Below are 25,608 nucleotides of genomic sequence, written 5' to 3'. Positions count from 1 at the left end.
AACGGAATATTGTCCTATGCGTAATGTAGTAAATGGAAACGTGAAAATGGAATTGTGGTGAACACAAGCCTCAATGCATAGTTGCGTCTCTCTGAAGGAGCCAGTCCTCAGAAGATCATGTAAGTTTGGCCCTTAGAAATACATTTTAAAATTCTTTCACATAATAGCACTTTTGGTCGATTTCTCTACGTAGTCCCTTCAGAGGAGACGATAATATGTCAAAAATAAATCGTCGACCTACCGAGTCAATCGCAGTTTGAAGGGCTTGTTGATGCATACCCAGTAATTTGAGAATGAACACTGTCCCCTGCAGGTGACCGGTCTCTTTGCAAGTGCGAAGTACGAAGCCAGGATCATAGGGGAGAGCTGTAGTGCAACGGGAATAGTGGAAGACGTTCAATATACAGAAGACCTTTACGAATCTTCAATTAGATAATAACGATAAGTCCGAAAAACTATCATCCTTACTATTATGCCCGAAAATTAAAAACGCTGAAACGAATTTTATCAAGGGGTAGTTGAAAAGTGAGCTTATCTGTCAGTAAAAAGTTAACTGATGTCAGTGTGTGGATGACTGACAACGTAATCCTTGCATACCTGAACCCACCACCATATGCACGTGTTCCCACTTTCGGTCCCGCAAAATAGCCGAGGACTTCCAGTGTACCTGTCACCCTGGACACTGGGACAGTACGGCTTGCGTCGCTTATCGGAAACGCCGCAGCACAAACGCTAGTTTGCAACTGAGATCCCACATGAAGCGAGTTTGGTATCCTAGTACGAAGAAAATCGCCGAGGCCACCCGGTTTGAGGGAACGTTTAGCCTCTACACGACCGAGTGCACTGACCTTGCAGAGATCGTTTGGAAAGCACCGTCACTATGACCATCGGGCTCCGGAAATTCACCCGGGAGCCGAATGAAACTGGCGTTCACGCCACTTACTACAGAAATCAATAGGCCAGTCGAAATGAGCTTGCCTCATTAGTCTCGTTCCTCCGGTCAGTGGGTACGCACAACAAACAGCAGCAACAAGCTTCCTTTAAGGTAGCTCCCCGCAGTTCTTCCTAGGTAGCTTAGGGATGGTGCGTAGTAGCCTACCACATAATTTAAATCGAACTATGTGATCACTCTGGATAACAATCAAAAGGCATCTAATACTGGCGAAAAATTCCCGATTATGTTCTCTAGGAGTTTTTTCTACCAGTGAGGAAACAATCTGGTTGTTAAAAGACCCCCTAAGAGGGTTACCAATTGTTGGGAGGAATCTTCTATATTCACCGTTCATAAGCTGTACTGCATGCAAGCTTCATGTGAACTCATATAGCAGATGATGAACGAAATCCAAATTTCCGGGATTAGATCGTAGGGAGGTCGTTCAATGGGAAGTTAGGGACAGTTGCTGACGTGTGATGATAACGGTAGTCGACTATTTGGCCGACTGGTTACGCACCACTTAAAAAATTAACATGAGTGAAATTTATTGAAAGTTCTCAATTAAGTCATGATTCGAGCGATCAAAGTTATAGCTTGTTAGGGTAACTATTGGGTCTGGCGTCCGTTAACCTCGGGTAAAAGGGGCTCACTAGAAGTTTTGTCTTTTAAGCCGATACTGACTGCGGAGAGGACGAGGGTTGACGCAATAAGAAGTAGTCAGTGACAACATAGTGAGGCGTCACGTAACCGGATACTATATCCGTATCACGGATCCTAACCAGAATGAAACGCACGGGGGATAACGTCTTGGGAGCCAAAGCAACCTACTTCTCTCATTTAAATTCTAAAATCCAAGTCTATGGTCTAGTGTATATTAGACTTGTCGCTAGGGTAGTGATGAGCTAAAAAAAACCAGTACCAACCAGTAACCCAACGCTAAATTGTAGTATAAGGGGAGTTAGGAGACTTCATATCACATTGCCCACTTCGGTGGGTGTCCAAATCGTTCATGATCCCACAAACGTAGGAAGCTGACGGTATCATCCACCATCCAGCGCATAGGAACCCTGTGTGATCCACAATTGGGTTGGGTGCCGGTGATTGGTTGAAACAGCTGTATAAATCTATCGTGCACACGACTGCTCGGATAAAAGGAACCTAGTAGCCGCACTTGGACATTATGCCACTGTGTTCCACGTGTTTGTACAGTGGGTGCTGATAAAAGGATGCGTTTTCCTCAGAAGCGCCACGAGTCCGCTGTTAAAGATAGAATGCCAATCCAAAAACCACAAGGAAGTTATCCATAGAGGAGCATTAGGAGTTTTATTGGAAATTTTGTCCTATAAGTGAGACAAACCTGAGAAAGGTACCTAGACAGTTTTTATGAAGAATTTAAACAATTGCACTCGAAAATCTTTATCAAGATTTAACTTCATTTCAGTGGAATTATATCTGGGAGACCCGGAAAAACTACGCGGTTGCATAGCACTAACCTAACAAGCTTGCAGACAGACCACAGTGCACAACAAGTTAATAGATCCGTACTCACAAGATTGCATGAAGGAAGTGTCGAAACCCATAAGCAGCGAATTCGGCTCGTCAGATGCTTCGGAGGACAATGTGGTGGACATCAGCTCTTGCAAACTGAACTGAGAATGACCAGCAGCATCGACCATGTTCAAGGCATGAGCGCTAGCGGATTCCAAATATGACATTAGGTAGTCTTTTGAATCGGCAGATTCTGGCGCTTGATTGGACAAGGGAGATGATGCTTCCGCACACAAAGAGATGAGCAGATGATGAACAGCTTGATCGGTACAGGCGTACCGTTCGACTGCAGTCTGAAGATACCGCATCGCATGCTTGGATGGTAGCAACATGATAGCTGGTAGCAGTCTGAAACAATAAGTATTCTATCCATTGGAAAAAGTTTGGGTTGAGAAGTCAAGTCATGGTTTAAGAATGGCTTGGTAACCAATCGGAGGTAAGTATTCTAGTCCGTAAGTGAAACGTTGATGAAAGTTGCGAAGATTGTGAGATACATTCTACATGGATTCAAGAGGAAAACTAGAAATCGCGTAGTAAGAAACAATATGGATTTCAGTCTGTGCTGGGATATGTCCCTTATAACAACTACCATTAACAAAAAAAGATGAACGAGTGTAAACATGAAAGAAATTACGATGCACCACTACGGGGAAAACAGAACCATGACAAAAGTAGTATTACGCCACTACCACTTCATAAGGTGCACCATTCGGAGACACCTAAATTGTCCATACTTCGAGTTATTGTCTAATTTGATACTAATAAAAAAGCAATTCGTTCAGCTGTAACACTTTCGGTGCGTAGCTGCCACGCCACCCAAAGGAAGCACGAGAGCTGGGATACTGCCAGGTTGTTCAAGCCTAGACAGGTGAAGTCGAGAGGCAGAGGTCGGATTCGAACCACAGAACTTTCGCTTGGTAAAGTCGCCCTCTAACCACTGAGCCATCTCGCCCCTAATTGAGACTACGTCGCAATCTAATGAAGATATGAAGGTATCAATCTACGTACACTACAAAACTGTTCATGGATGCCCCTAAGAGAACCATCAGATGAATGCAGTAAAAAATTCCAGGAAAATTACTGAGCGATGTAGTATTACTTAGATTTAGGATAAGTTCCATATTTTTTTCTAGTCCGAGAAGGGGTACTTCACCAGACGAATAATCTTCCTCTGGGTTTGAGTACGCGGTTCCTAATAGGTTCTTTACTTTAGACGATTCGCCCCAAATACTTTGGCCAACAACTCGTAGGTTTTCGATTGACTCTCAGGCTTTCCTAAGACGCACGACCTTGACTTTTGTCCGAAAGTTTTGGGAGGAGCGTCGACCTTGAGTTTTTCGATTAAAGATGAATAGTTCCATGAATGGGGTCACCAGTTAAATAACTTCAATGTCATTTCACAAACTGGACAGATACGAGACTGCACTCAGCCAAGGACGGGACGTCACTTATTGTGTTTTGGCTTGTTTTTCGCCTCACACATCAAGCAAATTGAGGTTTGATTTGGGGACGAGATGTCTATCTCACGTCAAAATGACCTGAAACGTCACGAACGGCTGTTGTAGAGACTGGACTAAAGCAGGACGTGGGTAGCGCGGGTGGTGCTCTGACATGTGTGGAATTCATCGCAGGAGGGTAGATACGTACATGGTGTATCGCCTACGTTGATAGTTGACCGCTGAGAAAGATGGACTAATCCGTTTGTTACCTCTCCCTAGGTATGAAACCTCCAGCACTATTTTATCGCATAGGCTGGTCTGGTGTGTCAATCTAAGTAGTTTGCTTGCATTTAAACACTTGTTTGACTTTACTGCATTGGACGTTGAACTAGGCCTACATCATTCATTTTGCCCATACCGTGCTACCGTTTTTCAGCTTTATTGGATGAGACATCAAAATCTGACAGTATTTATCTGAAACCTCATTGGTTTGAGGGCAGCAGAAGACGAGCCTTAGTGCGGTTTGAGAGCAACAGTCAAACGTCTTACGTATTGTGAATTACATCGCGTCAACAGGTCGTTAACTAGATGACTGTGATCCTCGAGGCTTATGCATCAAGAAGTGGGACCTATTGCAAAAAAAGTCCAGTCAACGTACAACACCTAAAGTGCGACGCTTCCAACAGATGTGCTAATCAGCAAATTAAATATTAGAAATTTCGCAAGTTCACGGACGCCTTTGATCTGCTGGGCAATTGATGGTTATTTGTGTTCCTTTGAGTCTGCGAGCCCTAGTCAAAATTGATGGTAGGGTTACCAGTGAGTTTACATTAGCATGATATTCAGACATACGGAGCTAGCAAAGGATCATCAGTTAATCCACATGAACACTCTAGTTTCAATAACGCAAACATTCAAAGATTTCGGATACTAATTCAGCGTTCGGTTAACAGATGAGATGCAGTTGAATTCACCTTATGCTGTTGCGTCTTGCGCAACTCAAGTTTTGGAAGGCAAAGAATATTCAGGCTTGCCACAAAACCTAGTCCCCGCAGTATGTTTTACTCCCGAAAAAAAGCACACGTTAGCACATAATCAAACAAAGGAATACTGTAAGGGATACGAATGAGAATATTCCGTTTGCATTGGAAATTTCAAACCACAGTTCTAGAAGGGACTTACTTGACTGGATCAAGAAGTTTACCCAATCGTAACCACACGGTAACAACATCCTCTGGACAGCTAAGTGCTAAGGTCGTCGAGTATTCGTAAACCAGGGATATGCACCTTGAGCTAGCACCAAGTGTTCGTAGCGCGTCCTTGTGCATGCCCAAACGCATGTAGTGAGTAACCAGGCGTGGGTGGTCTAAATCAGAAGAGCAGTAGCGTAAAAAACTCTCAGCGAATCTGTGGCACCCGGAAGGACTTAAAATTGGGGGTTGTCCATAAAAAGTGACCACGGAGGTTATTGGTAACTGCTTCATTTCTCCCAGCTACTAAGAACCATTTTGAAGAGCCTGACTTCGAGGGTCAACCTTAACTTCAAATATGAGCGAAAAGCCATTATCGACTGTACAATTTGATGGCAAATCGAAATTTCCGTTGATAAACATCCAGTCGCCATGCGAAACCGGAGACCGCAACCTCTAACCTAAGGCTATTTTTGCACATCCTTGTACGTTATTTATTTTGAAAGAATAAATGGAATTGCATAACCCGGAAACATTAATGATTGACTAGATTCACTGGAGGTTCCTGTCCGGATCGAATAGTCTTGAATTACTAGTTTGACAACAGGAACAACGGCTGCATTGTGGATTAAGTGGAGCAGTTCTGGCAGGGTGTGCAGAATATTGTTGAGTGAATCACTAGCAAAAATGACAAGGGGAAGTAAAAGTTTATTGTTCGACAATTCGATATTCGATAGCGGTTAAGTAACCGACATTGACTGAAGCAGTAAAAACAATCGATCTTGTTCACCTAACTCCTAAGCTGATTTTCTGACTGAGTGCTTCCGATGAACCCAGCAGTAAAAGGCCGCTTCAAATGTTGTGTTACTCCTTCTAGTAGTTGGGTATACATCCAACCAATTAGTTCGAGAAATACGAATGCCTTCAAGACTTCGGTGTCCCCAAAAGCCTCTGTCCTAGCAGTAGAATCTCGGGTCCCTACAATAGATGAATAAAAAGGGAACGAATTATCGTTGTAGATCGACCTACCGCCCAAAAGTTCTGCCAGAAACACAATTTCTGCATCACCTCCATGGCTTTCGATAAGATCGTACAGTAGATCTTTGGCATCTGGTAGAATAGCCTTGAAAAATACAGTCAGAAAGTAAGAGGGAAGCAGTGTAAACGTTAAAGTACTTATTACGCAGGTACAACGATGTGATGAGAATACGGGGTAATGTTCCCCAAAACGACGGTGGCTGTTTGGTTTTCATAAACAATAAGATTTATTTGAAAAGAAATTATCGCAAATAAGACAACAGCCAAAACAGGAATACAGTCAGATAATCTGGGCGCGAAATAGCAGAAAGGATGCCACTGAAACCGAATGCTACAAAAAATACTCCAAAAATAATTTAGCTGTTACCCTTTCGGTGCCTGGCTGTCATGCTACCTGGCGGAAGCACAAGAGCTGAGATACTGTCAGGTTGCCCAAGCCTGGACAGGAGCAGTTTAGATGCAGAGGTTGAGTACGAACCTTCCCGTCAGTAAGTTTGCACATTAACAACTCAGCTATATCGACTGAATGTTCGATGACAACGAAAAAGCGCAAAGTCTCCGAAATCTAAGCATAAAAAGCGAATGACACCAACAATATCTCTACTGAACCACAACTCACTTCATACTTTTCAGCTGCTTCCCTTCGTGCTGTTCCCTTTGTTCACATCTGCCACAAATCCGGCTCGGCAAACGGTGTTATTCTGTACCGACACTGATCCCGAGTAAAATGGGGCCGGAAAAAGCCGCGACACTCCTCACTACCCGATAGGCAACATACGGGAGAAGCAGCTGCGCAATCTAATATCAGTTTTGAGACCAAAATGTTTCAAATTTACTGATGCCACGATACACCACCCATGGTTAGGTAAATCCAGACCTTGAATGACGAGATCCCAACCAACGACACAAAAATAAGGTAACTGCCCAACAGCCATCCCAGTACACGAGGGAATCAAAATACACGAAGAACCGTTCACTGAGCAGCCGGAACCCAATGATAACAGTAACCTAATCTGCTGACCAGCATAAAACATCCCAGGCAAGGCAAGAAGCACACCACAAAGGAATGTACTACGTACGTTTTTACATCAAACTACTGTGGTAAATACGCCACGCTTATGATTGAGCAAAAGCGCCTAGCACTCAGTAGCACTTGTTGCAGCCTACCTATATGTTTGAAAAACATGCCCAAAACTAAGGTCGTATACATACATTGAAAGCCGTCACAAGTAATTGCCTCAAAATTTTCCGGATACTTCAGAGTTCATCAAAATATTTCTCACTGACGCTGGTTCCTTGTTCACTAATCCCCACTAGGGGGTGACACTTGTTTACTTTTGTGACACTATTACCACGCAGGCGCCTCACTGGGTATAACAGCTGAATTAGTGGAAATCTTTATACAGCCCTGCACATTCGTTTCGCTTTTGAAGCAACTACGTACAGATAAACTGAAAATGTTTCTATGGGATGCACAATGGGCGCGGTCTTGGTGGATATTTTCCTGACAAGGACCGAAGAGCAGCTGTGTGATAACACCTCAAGCCATCAACTCTACATCAGGGACTGTGGATGAACAATATTCCCCCAACTTGTCAGCGTCCGATAGAGTTGAATCAAATGAAAGTTTAGTTTTCTTAAATGTTTTGACGACTCGAACTTCCGATGAAGGGTATACCGTCAAGCCACATTGGGTGCGTAAGCGAGATTTAGTAAAGGTGAGGAATATATTGCGGCTTGGCCAACTGACTGAACGGGCCTCGTTGAAGGCCATTGATTGCAAACAGTTACTAGAAAAAGTTCATGGTTCTTCAGAATGGACCGAATACACCATAGGATCTGATGTGCACTGGTCCTAGGAAGCCTTGTTGTATCTGTCGACCACACTACTAATAACGGTACACGGACGACTTTTCCGGCTACTAAGCTATGCCTGATTCCTACAACCAGATAACTTTGGTTGTTGGCGTCAAAGATCATTTCACTTTCTGTTGCAGCAGTGCATACCTGGGTAGAATGCGTGAATGTCCTTTTCAGTGGGACGACGAAGTCATTCCAGAAAAGTTGCTAAGAACCATGCAGTTAACTTTTAGGAGCTGAAATGGGGTGACAGAACCTGGGAGTCATCAGCTGTGAGACACATCATTGGGACGAGTTACATCGTTGACCCTTCTCAAGCATTCAGCATTCTGTTACCCAGGGAAGACTAGAGGGTATCACCATTCAGAGCGCAACGCAGAATGTAATGACTCAGGCTAACTGCGTAACATAGAACTGACCCCACCCTGACTTCTTACATAAAACCTGAGGGGAGTTCGATGTTCGGTTTCCGCTACCACACCTTTACGAATAACTATAGAGTGCTCCACATTTGCGACTGATGAAACATAATTTGGAAGGTTAACAGTTCCGAATGCGTTTTCTAGGTATCCTGATGGGAACCACACTAGCAGGGTACTGAACGACGTACATACTCACCAGAACTTCGGGAGTGGCCAACAAACGCCGGAATTCTTCAGAAGCCGTCTCCAAACGTGAGCCATCCTGTGAGGAATCATGCTTTTCCAGGCGATCACGAAAGAAGCTGATCTCCGTAATCAGGAGTTCAGCTAACCACAGAGAAAGGAGAGTAATTTGCCCCGATATGGAAGTGTGTTTGGTGGGTGCAGATTGCTTCGCCGATGGAATGCCGGCATTGCCTGTTAATGGCACTGACTTCTGTTCGATCAATTGCTGTAATTTCGTTGAAACAAGTGTTTTCAATGGTGCCGAAGCAGAGATGGTGAGTTCGGTCACGGATTTACTGCCATTTAGAAGTGGCAGCTTGGAGGATTTTTTCGCCTCATCGGACCCGTGAATAATGGCATCCATGACATCGAGATCATCTTTCACGGCTAAACCTTGAAGAACCGGGGGTGAGCTGGCACGGCAAGCTTGTTGTTGCATCAAGGACAGCTGACTAAAACGCAATGCTACCTCCTCGAAAGGAACAGACGTACGGGCAAAGAGTTTTGCGGAGTTCATGAAGCTATTAAACGAGAAGAGAATTCGATTGACAAGTATTAAGCAAGGAATAAAAGTCCTAAATTGAAGGAAGTAGTCGGAGTGTTTGCATTTAGGAAGCTAGTGAAGAAGTTGGTTAGGAAAACAGGTGCGGCCACACCAAGTTTTCTTACTAAAATGATCCTATATGTGATTGGAAAATAAGTGCGGACTATGCATATAGAAAAAATCCCAGATTTTTCGGGCCTCATGGTACTCTCAGCAACAAAACTTTGGTCGTTTCTGCGCCAATTGGTTGTATTTGCTAGTGGTTCTCCTTCAGAGCACTCAACTGGTCATTCACATCCACGAACTGCATTCCACGTTAAATTGGCTTCTAAAGAAGACTCAAGTGGATGCAACTGAATCCGTCGTTTATGTTCGTTAACTAAATGTGCTGTACAAGGCTGACTCACCATTCCGCTGATACGATATTCGAGATAATGCAATACATAAGGTTACTATCAAAGAGCTTTCAGGAACCTTATGAGTAGTGTTCTCCATCTAATCGTCTAGTTTATTGAAAAAAATTCCGGAGGACGCCCATCAAACGTCAAAAATTAACGCGTCAAGGATTTGTAGTGGCACGGTCGCATTCCGAAAACCTCAGTCACGACTCCTTAATTGCTTATTAGGACTCAGGGAGTTGGTGCTGTTGAGACTGACATTGTAAAGAGCCTTACACAGTTGAGGTTTTGGTGATCTGGACACATCGCCACATAGACATTCACCAAAACGGATAGAAGACATACATGTTCAGCCGAATTCGAAGCAAACTGATTGCCACTTATCATGCCCTCTAAGAGGACTGATGACTACGAATAGCCGGGAAAGTCTGACACGGTCAACAGATATTCATAACAAAGTACGGCTGATGCTTCCAGTCGTTAAGTAGAAACGGGTTTCTCGTTACGGATTCTTCTGTGACCACATGAAGAGACGGCCAAATTTTCGAGGTTACAGGTTCCCTGGTTCTTGAACGAAGCTAGCTCGAAAAACATATCCACTTATCTCACCTATTCCGCTATATCCCAGTACGTAGTCGCGCCAAATCATGAACGAAGTTCTGGTCTAAAAAGCTTACGTGACAGCGGTAAGACGAAGTTGTGGTGCCCGTCATTTTACGCGCCTCCATTTGTTGGTGCCCTACACATCTGACTTTGAGATTTCGCAGACAAAGACCAAATGGATTTGACTGGCAGGAAATCGGGCAGACTTTGGTTTTCAAATCGACCAATACCGAGTGCAAAATCATGGTCATTAATCCCAATTCAGTAGGTGAAATTTGATCATCAGTACCACATGAGTAAATGCACATCATAAAAATGAATTCATCAAAGTACGCAAATCAAATTGGGTTTGCACATGCACACATATTTGAATCTAGCACCGGCTTTCATACAAGTGGAGGGGAAAATTGTACCAAAATTTACTTCAATATTTGGGCGGTACTGGTCGCAGCAAGATCCTAAAATCTCACATAATCTTCATGAAAGAAGCCAGAAGCTGTCCCTTTAGAGGAATCTTATCATCTGAAGATGACCTTTCAAGGGGAAACTTTATCTCAGGGGAGAACAAATCAGACTCAACTCACCGGTGATTCTCAGTTCAGATTACGTGCAATGAGCCATGTATGATAGGCACGCATAGCAACCTTTCCACCAACAAGTCGTATATCCGTGAACCAAACACTGACGAATGAACAACGCTACAGCTACCCTTTGATTACGATCATAATCTTCTTCCCGATAAGAATTAGTAGTCTGTTATCACCGGTATGATTTATGCCATGAAAAGAAATCTGAGTCCGCATGAAAACAAGATGGAAAGTAGAGCAAACCTCCGGAAAAGTATCCGTACTAAATCGTACAGCCATCGCGCAAACAGACGACTTACTCCCCATGACTGAAACAATGTTCGGCTTCCCTCATGTTCACCGTGTCCAACTGCGATTCTGTCTGTATGTAAGGATAGAAAATGAAGCATATCTTGCTCTTAAGAAGGAAGCATAGCAGTCTTGCTGCATAAGGTGGAACACTGAGGATGATTAGGGGGAAAATGGCAAAGTATCCGACCCTCGCTACGAGAGATGCGAATCCCACGCCACAGTCAGGCGAACGATCGGAAGTGATCAAAGGAAATAAGGCCTGTCTGAGTATTCTAATCGTTCGCAAGGCCACCATTCGAGCTTAAGCGGTCCGCATCCCGCATACCAAGCCCTATAAGTCCATAAGCCAAAATGAGCCATTCCACGATCTCCGATAAAACTCGATCGGCCTGGTAAGTTACTCAATTAGCCGACGGGACATTTGTATCAAGTGAAACATTGTGCGGTAGTAAATTCACCATTTAGTTACCAAATGTTTTGTAATAGGTGTCCATCAATGAAAGATGTGGTGGAAATGACGGACTGGACAGGGACGACACTAATAATCTAACTTGAAATTTTCTCAATGCAAAGCACAGTATCACTAACCTGACAAAATTTCCGAGCTTCATCGAACAACATTCGATCTAAGTAGATTTGCCAGACCCTGCATGTTTCGTTCCGTATATTCAGAAGGGCTACACCCTGATTACTGAAAAACCACACAATGCTGGAAGAGGGATCTCTGCAAACACCCAGCGCGCGTCCTCCGTTCAATTCGGGCGTGATTGGCATAGAGAAAACAGTTTGGTCATCCAGGATATTGACTGCCTTTACCCGATCGGCATAAGCAACAATGACATGAAAGGCAGTAAGACAGATTCCCAGAGGCACTCCAGTGTGCTCTAGCATTCGGATCACCGGATAAGGTAGGAGTTTCGTCTTTCGAAACAAGTTGACAACCCTACCAGCAAACACATCGCGAGGTTGTGTAGTATTCTGGCCATTCATTGTAACACGGTTCGACGAACGATCAGTAGGGTCGTCCACAGCAGACAGCGAAGAGTCAGCTGCCCCGACCTCCGACGGCGGCATCGAAAAGGGGGGTAAATTTAGTTGTTCTGTTTTCAAATGACCGAAATAGATTCCCGGACCTTGACAACAAAAGTGGATAGAAGGGCGATTTACAAAGTCCGAACCACCTCGTGAAACTATATGTGTGTCAATCAACAAGTGAAACATCACATTCAAAGGGAAGGTGTATTGCTACACAGCAAAAGTGGTGCCGCTGTTAACTCAGATGGCTTTGTAATCCAATTTAGGGCAAATCACAATGTAGTAACGCAGAGGAGACGAGATTTGTCCTATAAAAATTCATCATCAGGCGTTTTCGCCACGTTCGCAGTTCAGTATCCGGTGCTCGTTTTCAGTTAGATCCAGTAGGTGCCAAGAGTGTTCTTTGAAGTAAACTGCAATTAAATCTGCATAGGTCAAACCAGCGCGACTCGATATTTTTGGGATATAACTCAAAAGACGGAATCAGTTAACTATAACAAACACAAGATGGCGAAATTCACCACTGCTGACGTTTTGCTCTCACAACGAGTGGGGGTTTTGCACGCATCGGTACAAAAATCGATTAGTTCCTAAATACCCTGAGTCACACAGGCCACGAGTCGTATCCGTACAATAAGACAGTTCGTGAAAAGTCGTTCAGTGGAAGAGTGACATCTGTTCATCACCGCATGACGGTTTCAGGCGAGAGTTGCCCGAACCTTGATGAACCGATCGGAAGTTCCATCTGTCAGATCACTGAAGTAAGTAGAACTTACCACGTGAACGAAGTTATCCGGGAGTAAAACATCACAATCAGGACTGAGAAAATGTGAAAGAGTAAGACGTGAAAGCAATATTGGCGGACTAATGGCAGCTACCTGCGATCAGTCGCTGCGATTAGTGCGACCTCCAAACGAAGACAACAAAACAGCAAATACTCGTGTAATGAAAATCAACGACCGACGTATTTGTGAATCCTTCTCGATGTTTTTATTCGTACTTTGCACTAATAACCCCCCATAGTGGACCTCCTCCTCAATTGTAGATAAGTTATGTGTAAAAAAGTGAACTGCTGAATTTAGAGCAGTCAATCATAAGGGGGTTTTTCGTCCATAAGTCTAAACTGAAATACTTTAAGTGACGTGCACTTAGATATGGACGTACAATGCCAGCAAACTTTTTGAATGACTTTTGCAAGCAAAAAGTCGGTAAGCCTGTTACTCCCATTCTTTGAAAAAAATTAAAAAATTGTTCGACTAACCGGTCATCCAGGCAAACCGACTTGGAAGCTCATCGCCAGGAAATTTGTACAGTTTCAAATCGCTGTAGCCAAAGCTATGGGGGAATTCAGTGACTTTGGAACCTGAAAAAGGAATATAAAACACTGGTTATCCAAAACTGAGAGCGCAGCTGTCACAGCAACCGAAAGCATTACTTCCCGGAGCGGGAAGTAGGATGAAAAACGATTTGTTTTCATTTGCACGGCCAGCATTTTAGCATAGATGGCTTATATAGTAAGTTTATGGACCTCGAAGAGCAAGGTTCACTGTGGGGTAGCCATCTCGAAAAACAGGTATTTTCTCCAACCCGAAATTCACCGATGTGAATTCAGCATAATCTGTAAAGAAAATGGTAAGCCCGTAAATGTTTGCACCACCCGAAGAGATCTCGTTGGACTAGTAAGTCATATTCAGGAATTCCCAACCATGACAACAGATTTCGGAGCATATGTTACAGTGATATTGTGAGAAAGGAGGGACGTACTGCCTGATGATGCGAATCTATAGACTTGCTTCTCGGAGTTCTGAGTGGGTGTGGTGATAGGTAATTTTGGAAAGGTAATATCTGTAGTATGATCTGAAACCGCCTGATATGAAGGATTTTCCAGTATCTTCACAAAAACCAATGCACCTATTCGACAGTGCGATTAAATGGTTATTGGATATAACAAAAACACCTGTATTCTGTAGATGATGAGGCGTTCACCGTTCCGGGTTCTCATGAACGTTTCCATCGCAATGCAAGAAAACATGTTTAGATTATTCTACAGGAATATTGAGGGGTTTGGTCTTAAAAGACAAGCTTTTGAGGGGAAAAACTGCAAACCTATACCTGACAATCACCGCCCCAAGAACTGACCTGCGGGCAATTTCTCCTCCGGATTGAACACATTATAATACAATCCTGGTGCATAGTTCGGAAATAATGTAGGTGTCGCAGAAACACCAGAAGTTTGGGGATAATCGTTCATAGCCGGCAAACCCAAGTTGGCAGACAGATGCGTGCCCGTAGATGAGGGAGGACTTCCAGAAGCGAGCTGAGATAGTAGGGTGGTTGTAGAGCTGGTATTGATCCACCCAGCAAACTGATATAGGCGGCTTGGTGTTGTGGCGAGAATCACACACCGCTGAGGCTCTCCAACCAAAACGCAAGCGGATCCCGGGGGATGACGGACAACCTCCAAACCCGTCACACTGTGTCCAAGGTTAGCTACCTGGAAATAATGTATCAAAAAGACAGGGTGACCGACAGCAAACGAATCTATGTAAGCTTAGGGCAGCACCAGAGGATACATTTAAAACTAAGAGACCACAGTTCTTCAAACTGGGAAATATTCATCGGAAAAGTGCACGAAGAGACAGGCGACAATTGAGTTTTCGCGTAGTCCAGGATGAAGTGCGCAGCCACCAGTGGTAGCCAGTTCGCAGTAACCAAAGCACATGCATTCACCATGGTTTCATTTGCATGTAAACTGACGAACTGGTATCTGAAAAGCGCGACAACATGAATCAAGTTAGACTGTTTCGGTCCAAAAGATAAATTAAGGGTACCACTGTCAGAGCAGTCTCCGTTATTAGACTTCTGTTCAGCGAACAAGTGGAGTCGCTGGAGTCTCGCTAAGCACGATGATGACGAGCTTGTATAGGTTAACCGAGTGCTCACATTCAAAGTTAGCCGCCAAAATCCTGTTACTCAGGCACTGTCATCGTTTTTCAGCACACACCTATGAATGCTTTCTGGATGATCTGACCGAAGTCGATCTAATGGTAACAGATGTGAATACAAAAAAGATGATGCGGTGAAACAGGCCACAGCCTTCAAGTTTGAGAAGAGCACACCATCGGCCATTGAGCTTAATAATTCACCTAAAAACCTCAACAAAGGTGAATCACGTAGTCTGGAGATCAGAGTGAAAGCCATTTGGGAATGAAAATATGACTAATATTACGCCACACATGATGAGTTTCCGACTTCCAAAGGCAATACGACACTGAAAATCGTCGAAAGAACGAACACGCGTTCGCTGGGTGCTCACTTTGTATAAAGGGGAAACAGTACTTCCCTTACAAGAAGCGGTTCACCTCAGCATGCTATATCTTCTTTGAAGGAAATGATTTCTGTGAAGCAATTTTCTGTTATGGGGCACCCTTTCATTCCGATAAAAAATTTCCAGGGGCGTGGAAAATGTCATCCACAGAGCACTTAGCCCCAACAGGAAATGTCTTTCCTAAACCAAAATAATCACACATTTCGACCAGCATTAAGTGGAAGGAGACCACGCCCATCTACAACTGTCCAACTCGAACCATGTATCGGACAGAGAAGCTTGTTGAGCGTAGCTATTTTCACTCCTACCGGACCTAAATACTCTTTTTTCTCCATACAAACTTTCCAACATGTCTTGATTCTGACCCTCTGGAAACGTTCGCTTCTTCGTCCACTGTTTACCAACAACCTCAATTAAACCCTGAATATGAAATTAACTACAATAGGGGCTTTAAGAATTGTTGGTCTGCTTTTACGTCATCACGTTATTCCACTTTTTCACACGAATCTAAAGTTCGTTCCAGGATTCAATATAATTGTCACATATGGAGCGACGCAGCTAACAGAGGTTTTTCACTACTAGACAGTTAACACAGGGAAATTAGGCATTTAACAGAGTCCTCTACTCTGACCGATTATCTCATTTCCGATCGTGACGCTGCATCGCTTTATTCATTTTACTGCTGTCGTTGCAAATGCTCCAGTGAAGTGATCTATACCGTCCCATTGCTTTAGTCGTTCGACTCACCAAGTTTCAGTCTCTTGTTGCTTGATTTCATCCCAACTCTTCACCTTCGAATTCTTCCCACTTTTTGTTTCTCCAAGTTGTTGAAATCTTCGAAAGTTCAAGGTTTATGCTATTTGTCCAAACATCCACAGCTAAGAACTGCTCAAAGACTGTTCGCTTTTCTCCGTTTTAGCTAAACTCGTATGTTTCGTTGCATGTTTAGTGATGCCTATCATTGTCACAAGAGCCTCAAATAATGGAGCTACTTCTTCCTTGTAACGAAAAGAGGGATAAGTGATGATGCGAAAAAAAATTCTACGCTGATAGGAGCGTGGCTGAGCACGAATTCGTACAGTACAAGTGCGTGGGTTACCAGAAACAAACAACCGGATTCTTACCTGTCGCCAGTATTGCTCCGTGGTGTTTGTAATAAATCGACCTTCATCACTGGTTAAAATTGTTTCAAAAATCAGACCGTCGTTAGTTCCGATAAGAATTTCTTGTGTAGATGACTCGTTTGAGTTGTGCTGGTTCCAGGCTACAGAATCGAACAACAGTTCCTGCAAAATATGTTGAAAAGTCAGTAAAGTGGAAGCTGAGTATGTGACAGAATTAGTCGGTAAGAAGCTGAGCCATTGAGTTAACGCTACAACACCAAGAACTCCAAGAACATGGAAGAGTGCTGATGATAAATGGGAGTACAAAGAAATCCAAATGTGGAGAAGTGTTTTGCAGTGATTTGCGGTAGCTGCTCGACCTCGGCATGAGTAGTCACGAAAAGCAAGGTAACCACATCTGGTTAAGTGGGTAATCATTCAATGATCGCGATTCTCAGCCTGCTGGGTTTTAATCACGATAGTTTTTTCTTCAGTCCAAAACACATGGAACTGTTCTTGTGACAACTTTTGGAATCGACCGCTATAAGCCTAAGGCAGTAATTTCGGGAATGACGGAGCTATAGGTTGACTGGCATGGCTTGAGAGCGGACAACATAGCCAGGACTGTACATGTATCGCTCAACTCCACAACAAAACGCCTGGAGCATCAGCGCACGGCTAGAGTGGAAAGGCACTAACCAGATAAAATCCGGCACAAGAGGTAAAAGTTATCGTCGAATGGCGTTTTACTCTCGATGTTGAGGTTCTCGGGTCAGGGAAGTAAGTAAAAAAATCAAGTCAAGCTTTGAGGTTCTGACGGCAACGTAGGTATCACATGCCAGGTTTTTGGTTAGTTTAGATAAGCTAGGAACGATAGGGCAGGCAGGAGAATGCCAAGAATTTGGGCTGGTGTCCGTCAACCGAACACTGTCAAAAACCCTAAGATCACGATCTGCAGGATAGCCAGCTATAAGCCTTATGCTATATTCACACTGACGACTTGATGACTTTTACAGCGATAACCGTCCTGAGTTGTGGTGCGAGTCGTGGTTTCTACCCTTCAACAAACAGTATTACGTAGAATTTTCCAGTAAAGTCACTTCACTTGGAGATAATCGATAACCCTTTCGGCCTTCTTGGGAATCGCCAGCAGTACGCATTCTCTCATGACTTCATTTGTTTCCCAAGGTACCCGGTGTCGACCACACAGGCGTTTACAGATCTAACAGATGAGCCGACCAAAAGTTGTTACCAATGGCTGACTTGACTGAACTGAATGAGTTTGTGACGTGTGGATTGCGGACAACTTTACATAAGGCTACACAGCACACGAGATTTTCGATTAACTGAACTACAGCGTCTGGTCAAAGGACCATAAAATGCCATAAGAGTAAAATGCATTGAAAAATAAGCTTCAGACTCGTCTAGCATTCCGGTATTCTCTCCATTCGGACGTCAGTATGGTTATCATCCAAGGGAATTCCACAGGCTCAGTATGAAACACACAGCAGATTAACCTGCTGTGACACTGAGTTGGAGAGGATTAATCATCAACAGATGGAAATAAGGCCAAAAGCTACCAAATGGACACAAAAGAGACTCCAGCCGACAATCGCCTCTCGCGGAAAATTTATTCCTAGATATTTACTGCTATTGGGACTTTGGTAGGAGGGGATGACATAATGAATCCCATATCCATATCGCTCTCATTTTACCAGTCTTACTCTTGAAATGATACCAGGACAGAGAGAAGAATGTTTAAATAAAGGCCACCTTACTTATTGCACAGGTCCAACAAGTACTCATGAACAATTAGGTCACCATTAGCACTCAGTTAGTGGGGCCTCTTCTTCCACATTGGGAGCCGTTATTGTTTCGAGGTAAGCGGGTTTAAAAACAAGGCGTTTACTCCAGACGGTAAACCTTGCAGAACCGGAAAGAAACAGAAAAAGCTAGGTGGCATATCTAAGAACATACCCCATAGGACAGTGCAACACACGGTTTAAAAATAATATATCCCAACTCAGTTTGCATAGTGTGAACCCAATTCCAGAAGTGGCCGAGAATTCCAACCAATGCAGCAGTTGACATGCAACTGATCTACCTTGGATTTGATGATCGGCCGCACTTTTTTCATCCCACGATTAGTGTAGAAGTTCACCCCGGATTGCATGCTGATAATTGTATGCCAACCCATGGGATCCAAAAAGAGATTGTGAACCCTGTCATCGGAAACGCGACTGATTTCTATTTCTGGAAGAAAGGGAAGATGTGAAAAATAGGTTGAATCTATTCCCGCCTGATAAACGCGGTTATTCTCTTTACAAAGTGTTGCCAGTGGATTGATGTGCCCGCTAATAAGACACGATTCACCAGTAAGGAATGTAATCAATGAATTGTATATTTTGGAGAGCTACACTAATAGGCGAGTGTTTTAATATGAACAGTGCATTCAGAAAGAGTGAATTTGGTTGTTTACTACTCGGAGAAGGACTATACAGAGTTAGCAGAACCCACTATCCGCACAGTCTCAGTCGTATATTGGATTTGCACTCCGGGCACCAGACACGCGAGCAGTGTACTTCTCACACCCAATTACCGGGCCCGGGTCTGATTTTCTTGTATTACCACGTATTAGTATGTGAATACAGCGGTCCATGGAAAAGCAGTTGTCAGGCGAAGAGCCGGGTCGTGAAGTGAGACATCTCTGATAAGCTAATAGGGGCCAAACTGCTGCACTCTAGTGTTCAACTTCACTGCTCCCGTATTACAATCAAAACCATCATAATTGTTGGGTCAAGTAGTGAATGTTGTCCCCACTGTAAACCCTACTGCGCTAAAATCCGTCGTACCCACCAAAGGACAGAATTTTTCGGCCCGCATTAAAACACATTTCTTTTCCTTTGTTCAGTTTAGTGAGAAACATGCTTGTACCTGCGTTGCTTGCCGTCCCTACTGCTTTCGAAGGTACCTCTTTGTTCACATTGGATACTGATGATTTTTAGAATTTGTATACAGCCAATACTATTGCCCTGGAATTTGAACATTCGTTCCATTCAGGTACTTTGTTTCCCAGTGCTAATTTTACCCTTTTTCAGGTAGCTCTTTCCACCCATTCAAACAGTTGACTCTACGCCCCACAACTGGTGTTCTTACTATTTCTGGTGCGAGCCCACAATACACACAAACAGACCAGCATTTCTGTTGCGAAATAAGCGTTTCGGAAACTAAAGATGAGTTCCATGAGGCTCATCAAATCACATTTAAAAATGCATAAAAATTACACGTCTGTGAATATGAAGTTCTGGAGTGACATCCTCAGCATTTTCAATAAAGAAACCTATGCGTTAGGCTACAAGGTGAGTAGTAAACATTCTCAAACCCAATGACTTTATACACTAAGGTTGTAACTCCGTATGTGCTAAATGTGTCACAACACATGCACCGAAAATTCCCCCATTAATGGTTCAGTTATCTAATTCGTCAATAATTGTGAACGATTCACCCAAATATGATGAGCCAAATATTGTATAGCCTTCATCACGAACTCTGCTTCAGTAAAGATGATAATCGTTCAGCCCTAACACCCTTTCGGTCCTTAGCTGCCATGCCACCCAAAGGAAGCACGAGGGCTGGGATACTGCCAGGTTGCCCAAGCCTAGACAAGGAAAGTTGAGAAGCAGAGGTCGGGTTCGAACCACGGACCTTCTGGTAGGTAAATTCGCACTCTAACCACTGAACCATCTCCCCCCGAGTCTATTTCAGTATGTGCGTAGTGTTTTAAACGCCCCGTACGTTTAACACGATTGCATATATGTAGCGCAAAAATACATCTGCAACGTGACGAACCTCTATAATGGTCGTCTAGGCTATGACACCATTTGCAGCTGCAGTGACCTTACCTTCCTCAGCATTATAGCAAACAGTGTACAAACAGTGTGAACTACTTGCTCTTGACCGCCATACAACTATGAGAGAGAATACTACTGAAGAATAAAGAGAAGGGAAACAGGTACAAGCACATTCCCATACATCCGAACAGCGATGAAGTGAGCACATTTTCACAGTGCGTCGATAAAAGCGGGACTGTTCCATCATTTCTTGCGGACCTCGGCTAACAAAAAGTCGGACACAGTGACAAACAGTGCGGCTAAAAAGTGAAACCAGGCTTGCCACTAGGATCGACTACAGAACTTCACTCGCTGAAGGAGAGACAGATAAGTACAAGTACATCTCTCAAGCTCAGTAACAGTATTGAATACTCCACAATAGTGCAGATATTAAGTGCAGGTAGACCAAATACCACGAACATACAGTGCAGAAATGAATAATGTTCCGAATGACGCGGTGATAAACAAGTAGGGAGAAGTTCACCACACCTGATAATTTGGACGGAGAGGCCACATTGAGTCGTAATAACGTGTTCTTTACTGTCGCTGCAATGAGGAAGCTCCCGGACACTTGGAAGTTCGTGAGAGGTGCGGTCGGTCTGGAATTTTGGGAACTGACTGTGAGTTAACTACCTGAAGGCCTGTAGAGGCTCTAGATGAAAAATTCCATCTCTCGAGAAAAATTCCGCCGACTAAAAAACCTTGGGATCAACTATGCACAACTTACGGAACCCTCCTCGGACTTCTCGAAGGTTGGTTTCTGCATGAACCTGGACAGGATGAAATACAATGGTAAATTATGGATGAAATGGAAGGTGTCATGTAACGGAGAAAAGCAATAGGTCATCATCGATGACAGGCGATAGAAGCAGTGAATGAGGCTGGACGGAGAGGAGATTAAGCTCGCGACCGACCAGGTAGACAATGACCTTCTATCCCAACCTCACGATCAAATTACCAAGCAAGTAAGCTGTTTCGAAGTGATGCTGGCACCCGTGAGTAGTAGCCTGTACTGTCGTATCGGGAAAGCGATGAATCTACTTCCGTAGCCTGGTTCTGAGATCACATCCTGAGTGTAACAAAAGGCCGCGTACGAGAACTGGACAGTTGCACTGGTCTTGTCATGGAAGACACTCTGAACGGTCTATATTTAAAGTTGAATCCACCCACATACGTGACTTTGACTCCTTTTTCACCAGTTTAAATCACTTATAGCGAGGTTTTTCACCAGTTTAAATCACTTATAGCGAATACTGAGCGAGAACGAACGCTCACCGAAAACTGCTGAGAGCACCTGCGCGGTGTTATCGAGGCTGAGATCCAGTGTGTTACTTAGCGAATACAGTTGGAGTAGAATGTGTGTTCCATTTTGCCCATTTTTCTGAGCAACAGTTACACTCGTCAAACATCAGCATTTTGCCTCAGTTCAAGGAGTATCCTCGTGACATTTAAACCAAACTGTCTCGCATGCCCGAAAGTATGTAAGTTCAATTCAGAAGTGGTTGCGGTATGTTTTCCAAACGAGTTTTGCGGGCAATGCGCAAGCCTATAGAACTCAAAAAACCTCGACAACAAAGAAATGCATCACCGAAGCCCACACAAGCGTTTCAGAAGCAGCCACAAGCGGTAATCGATTCTCGCCAGAGGTAACCGACGGCAATGTCATTTGCTAGAGTTCACGGATGGTCGGATCGGGGCCATCATGTGGTCAAAGGATTTCCGCAGTTCCGGAAGTCACTATTGCAAAGAAACAAGCTATAGTCACTATGCGGCTGTAGTAGAAGCTTTCTGCCGTCTGTGTACCTCGCGTCTAACCCAAGATGAATACAAAGTTGAACCTCTGCAACATTAACATTAATCGCGTGCGCAATCAACCGGCCGACAACCACAACGACCTCTGAGCTCTAAGCGCGTCAAGAATAGGCTGAACCTTACCGTGATGTGCTGGTTTGCGACCTCCGTAACCCCATTGAGTTAAACTGAATAGCGTCTACGCACTCACGGATTCTTCATACCAGGTTGGCCAGTGGTTGGAAATCCGATTAATAAAGTCATCAGGAACTCTATCTGTTCTTTAAAAAACACAGTATTTACCGCCAAATATTCCTGCATTGCGGTAAGCTTTGAGTCCTCCTATCTGAGTCGGGTAGCCGTGGCAGTTTCGCAACACGTGTAGAGCCGTTTTTCTTACGATTAAAAATACCGTAACACCAAAGCGGTCGCTGAATGGTGACATCAGCAGGGTCAAAATCCTTTCCACATACAGCGGACACGGTGTTGGTCGGAATTCTGTGCTGCAACGATTCTGTGGGCCATACTGGCTGGAACTCAGTTCCTAAAGGTTCAACTATGTCAGAAAGGTCAACAAGGAGCAGTCCGACGAAGAACAGTGAGTCCCCGTACTGCGAGTTATCGTATTACATGGCGGTCTGGAGACAAAGTCATACTGTCCTCTGCGATAGGAGTGTGAAGGCAGTAAGGCGTTTCTCCCAGACGACCAGAATGTCCATATTTATGGATGCAGTAGTGCTGCCTTCCCCCTAGGAAGAACAAGGGCGAGATGGACCAAGTGGTTAGAGCGCGAATTAACTGACCGGAAGGTCCGTGTTTCCAACCCGACCTCTGCCTATCGACTTCTCGTCTACGCTTGGGCAACCTGGCAGTATCCCAGTCCTCGTGCAACCTTCGGGTGGCATGGCAGCTAGACACCGAAAAGGTGCTACAGCTGAACGATTTTCTAGGAAGAACGGGTTAGAAAAGGTCTGTCTCAAAAGCCGCGCACTCCAAACACCCAGCGATTGACCGTGACCGCCGACCCATTATTTAATACGGTCGAAATACAGCACCAAGAGTCTGCTACTACCCGAAAGGCATCTGCTGTGCGCAGCTGCATAAGGAGTGAGACATTAATGTCTTACTCCCTGCGTCCTCGGGCCAGACCGGCACCCTACAACCAAATGGGTCAGCTTATTGGGCCACTGGCTCCGAGAAGGGTTCCAAAGGAAACCCTAACAATCGTTGTCTCGCGGTCTACTCTTTTGAGTTAGACACTAGGGGCAATGTCCTCGAATAAAACCCCTACGTCTTGCCACTGGTTTGTGGGTCAAACTTTTGAGTCAAAGGCTCAATGTGGGCTACCTCAACCAAACCCCCTTCCTCCGCCTGGGTAACCGAAAAGTACCACTTGCCCATGCAGCTCTTCGCACACCGGTATACCTCTAAACCCTCTCCTCACCCGCCGAAAGATACAGAGCCACAAACCCAGCAATCAACATCCTAGCAACTGCTGCCTAAGCTGTCGCCCAGAAAAATGAACCAAAACAACCACCTACTAACCTCAAAAGATCTGACCCGCATTTCAGCATTTAACGTCCGTGTGGTATGTCAAATTGGGCAGACGTCTTTTGCTGAAACCATTCTTTCCCTCTCTGTCGATGTATGTGTCTCCGAAACACGCATACAAGACCCCACCTCGGTCCCCAGTAAACACGTCACCGCGGCACACCGGTGGCAATAGCAACTGCTGCCTAAGCTGTCGCCCAGAGAAATGAACCAAAACAACCACCTACTGACCTCAAAAGATCTGACCCGCATTTCAGCATTTAACGTCCGTGTGGTATGTCAAATTGGGCAGACGTCTTTTGCTGAAACCATTCATTCCCTCTCTGTCGATGTATGTGTCTCCGAAACACGCATACAAGACCCCACCTCGGTCCCCAGTAAACACGTCACCGCGGCACAACCGGTGGCAAGAGGTGGCAAATAGGGGCGGCATGTTACGCTTGCCACCGATAGCGCCACCAGTGTCTAAAAGCGGCCAAAGGAGGCAACCCAAGAATTTCATGATATATTTAATCGGTGGTGCATTCAAACAAATCGGTTTCAAAAATTACTTCGTAAATAGAGCTCCAGTATCAAGAGTATCCCATTACATTTGTTTTCAGAAGGCTTTTATGCAACAAATGCTACGTTTGGCTTGTATTCACCAACAAAATCAGTGGCAAAGCTAGCCACCTTTGGCCACCGTTAGCCACCGGTGGCACTGTGTTTACTGGGTCGTGCCCCTCAAGCAGCTTAGGGCGAGATCAGATGTTCTCCATTTTGCTCTTCTAGTGATCTTGAAACAGTCACCCGTGGTATCCGCAGTGTGGGAGTTGCACTGGGCGCAAAGTCTGGGAGCGCCTTGTTGGACTGGACCCCAGTAAACGGTCATCTTTGAGCTATGTCGTTGTCTGGTTCAATTAAGATCAGTGCGGGTCAATGTGGTAAACGGTGTTTATTTATCATATCAGCAGACGCCCGGACGTTCAGCAGCTGTGAAACCGAGGAGGATGGCTTTTATAAACATCTGTCATGACTGCTTCAGTCGGTGGGAAGGACGGATATTGTCATTCCACCGGGTGATATGAATGCTCAAGTTGGACGAATAAGTCCGGAAGAGGCGTAAATGTGTGGCACACTTGGAGCCGACGCTCAGTGTGGGGATAATCGGAAACGACTGCATCAGTCATGTGCCGATCGTCTGTTCCCGGCAAGTACTAGCGTTCATCATGAAAACTCGAGTTGGAGAGAGTTGGAGACCCACAGCAATAAGATATTTTCGGGACCAATAAGACTATGTCGCCATCAGTAACCAACGGAGATCGTCGATTAAAGAGTGTCACTCTCTGGTTACGCCGTTACCGGTATTTTCCTCAGTGTAATTGGCGACAACTTTCTGGAAGTTCTGACGCGTTATGGATGCGCCATTGGCAATCGGCATTCGACCAATATAGGATTGTTATTGGCTGTTCGGTAGAGACTTTCAACCAATCAGATCCCTACTTGATTCCCGACCGGCAAGAGTCCCGAACATTTTGGCCAGTCTAGCATGGAACAGACTTCTTAGCCGTAGCAGCATCTGACTGCGAGCGATAAACCGGGATCCATATGGAATTCCGCCTAACACCTCCCTTGAAGTCGGTTGTCGTAGATTTGAGGCCTAGGGTTCAGTTGCAGCGGCTTAACTTGCTTGCGAATCCTGTCTCTCTAGCGTCAGTGTCGTAATTCGTGATATGACTGGGCCTCCGACGATGCAGCTGAAGGATTTTCTGGAACATTGCTAAGATCAAATGTCCAGAAGCATCTCTAGACTCACCTCACTCGGTCCTATGTGCAGGATCTGCACATTTGT

General features: G+C 44.5%; 1 protein-coding gene across 1 annotated transcript in view; it reads right to left on the bottom strand.

Annotated features, from left to right (window-relative positions):
• Nucleotides 1-21,121, bottom strand: part of T265_05785 (hypothetical protein) — a gene marked incomplete at both ends in the record, with an annotated part of 31,980 nt that extends 10,859 nt beyond the window's left edge. The window contains 12 exons of the mRNA XM_009170879.1: nt 242-366; nt 2,484-2,830; nt 5,104-5,287; nt 6,141-6,234; nt 8,628-9,177; nt 11,088-11,149; nt 11,668-12,212; nt 13,376-13,477; nt 14,254-14,608; nt 16,567-16,728; nt 18,650-18,798; nt 20,925-21,121. Of these exons, the coding sequence (XP_009169143.1) occupies nt 242-366; nt 2,484-2,830; nt 5,104-5,287; nt 6,141-6,234; nt 8,628-9,177; nt 11,088-11,149; nt 11,668-12,212; nt 13,376-13,477; nt 14,254-14,608; nt 16,567-16,728; nt 18,650-18,742 (2,619 nt within the window). The remainder of the gene's footprint in view (nt 1-241; nt 367-2,483; nt 2,831-5,103; nt 5,288-6,140; nt 6,235-8,627; nt 9,178-11,087; nt 11,150-11,667; nt 12,213-13,375; nt 13,478-14,253; nt 14,609-16,566; nt 16,729-18,649; nt 18,799-20,924) is intronic.
• Between the last annotated feature and the right edge of the window lie 4,487 nt (nt 21,122-25,608).

This window comes from Opisthorchis viverrini (genome assembly GCF_000715545.1).
Source record: "Opisthorchis viverrini unplaced genomic scaffold opera_v5_114, whole genome shotgun sequence".
Taxonomy (NCBI): Eukaryota; Metazoa; Platyhelminthes; class Trematoda; order Opisthorchiida; family Opisthorchiidae; genus Opisthorchis; species Opisthorchis viverrini.
Note: the sequence above shows the minus strand (reverse complement) of the source record. Positions and strands in the feature narration are given on the sequence as shown.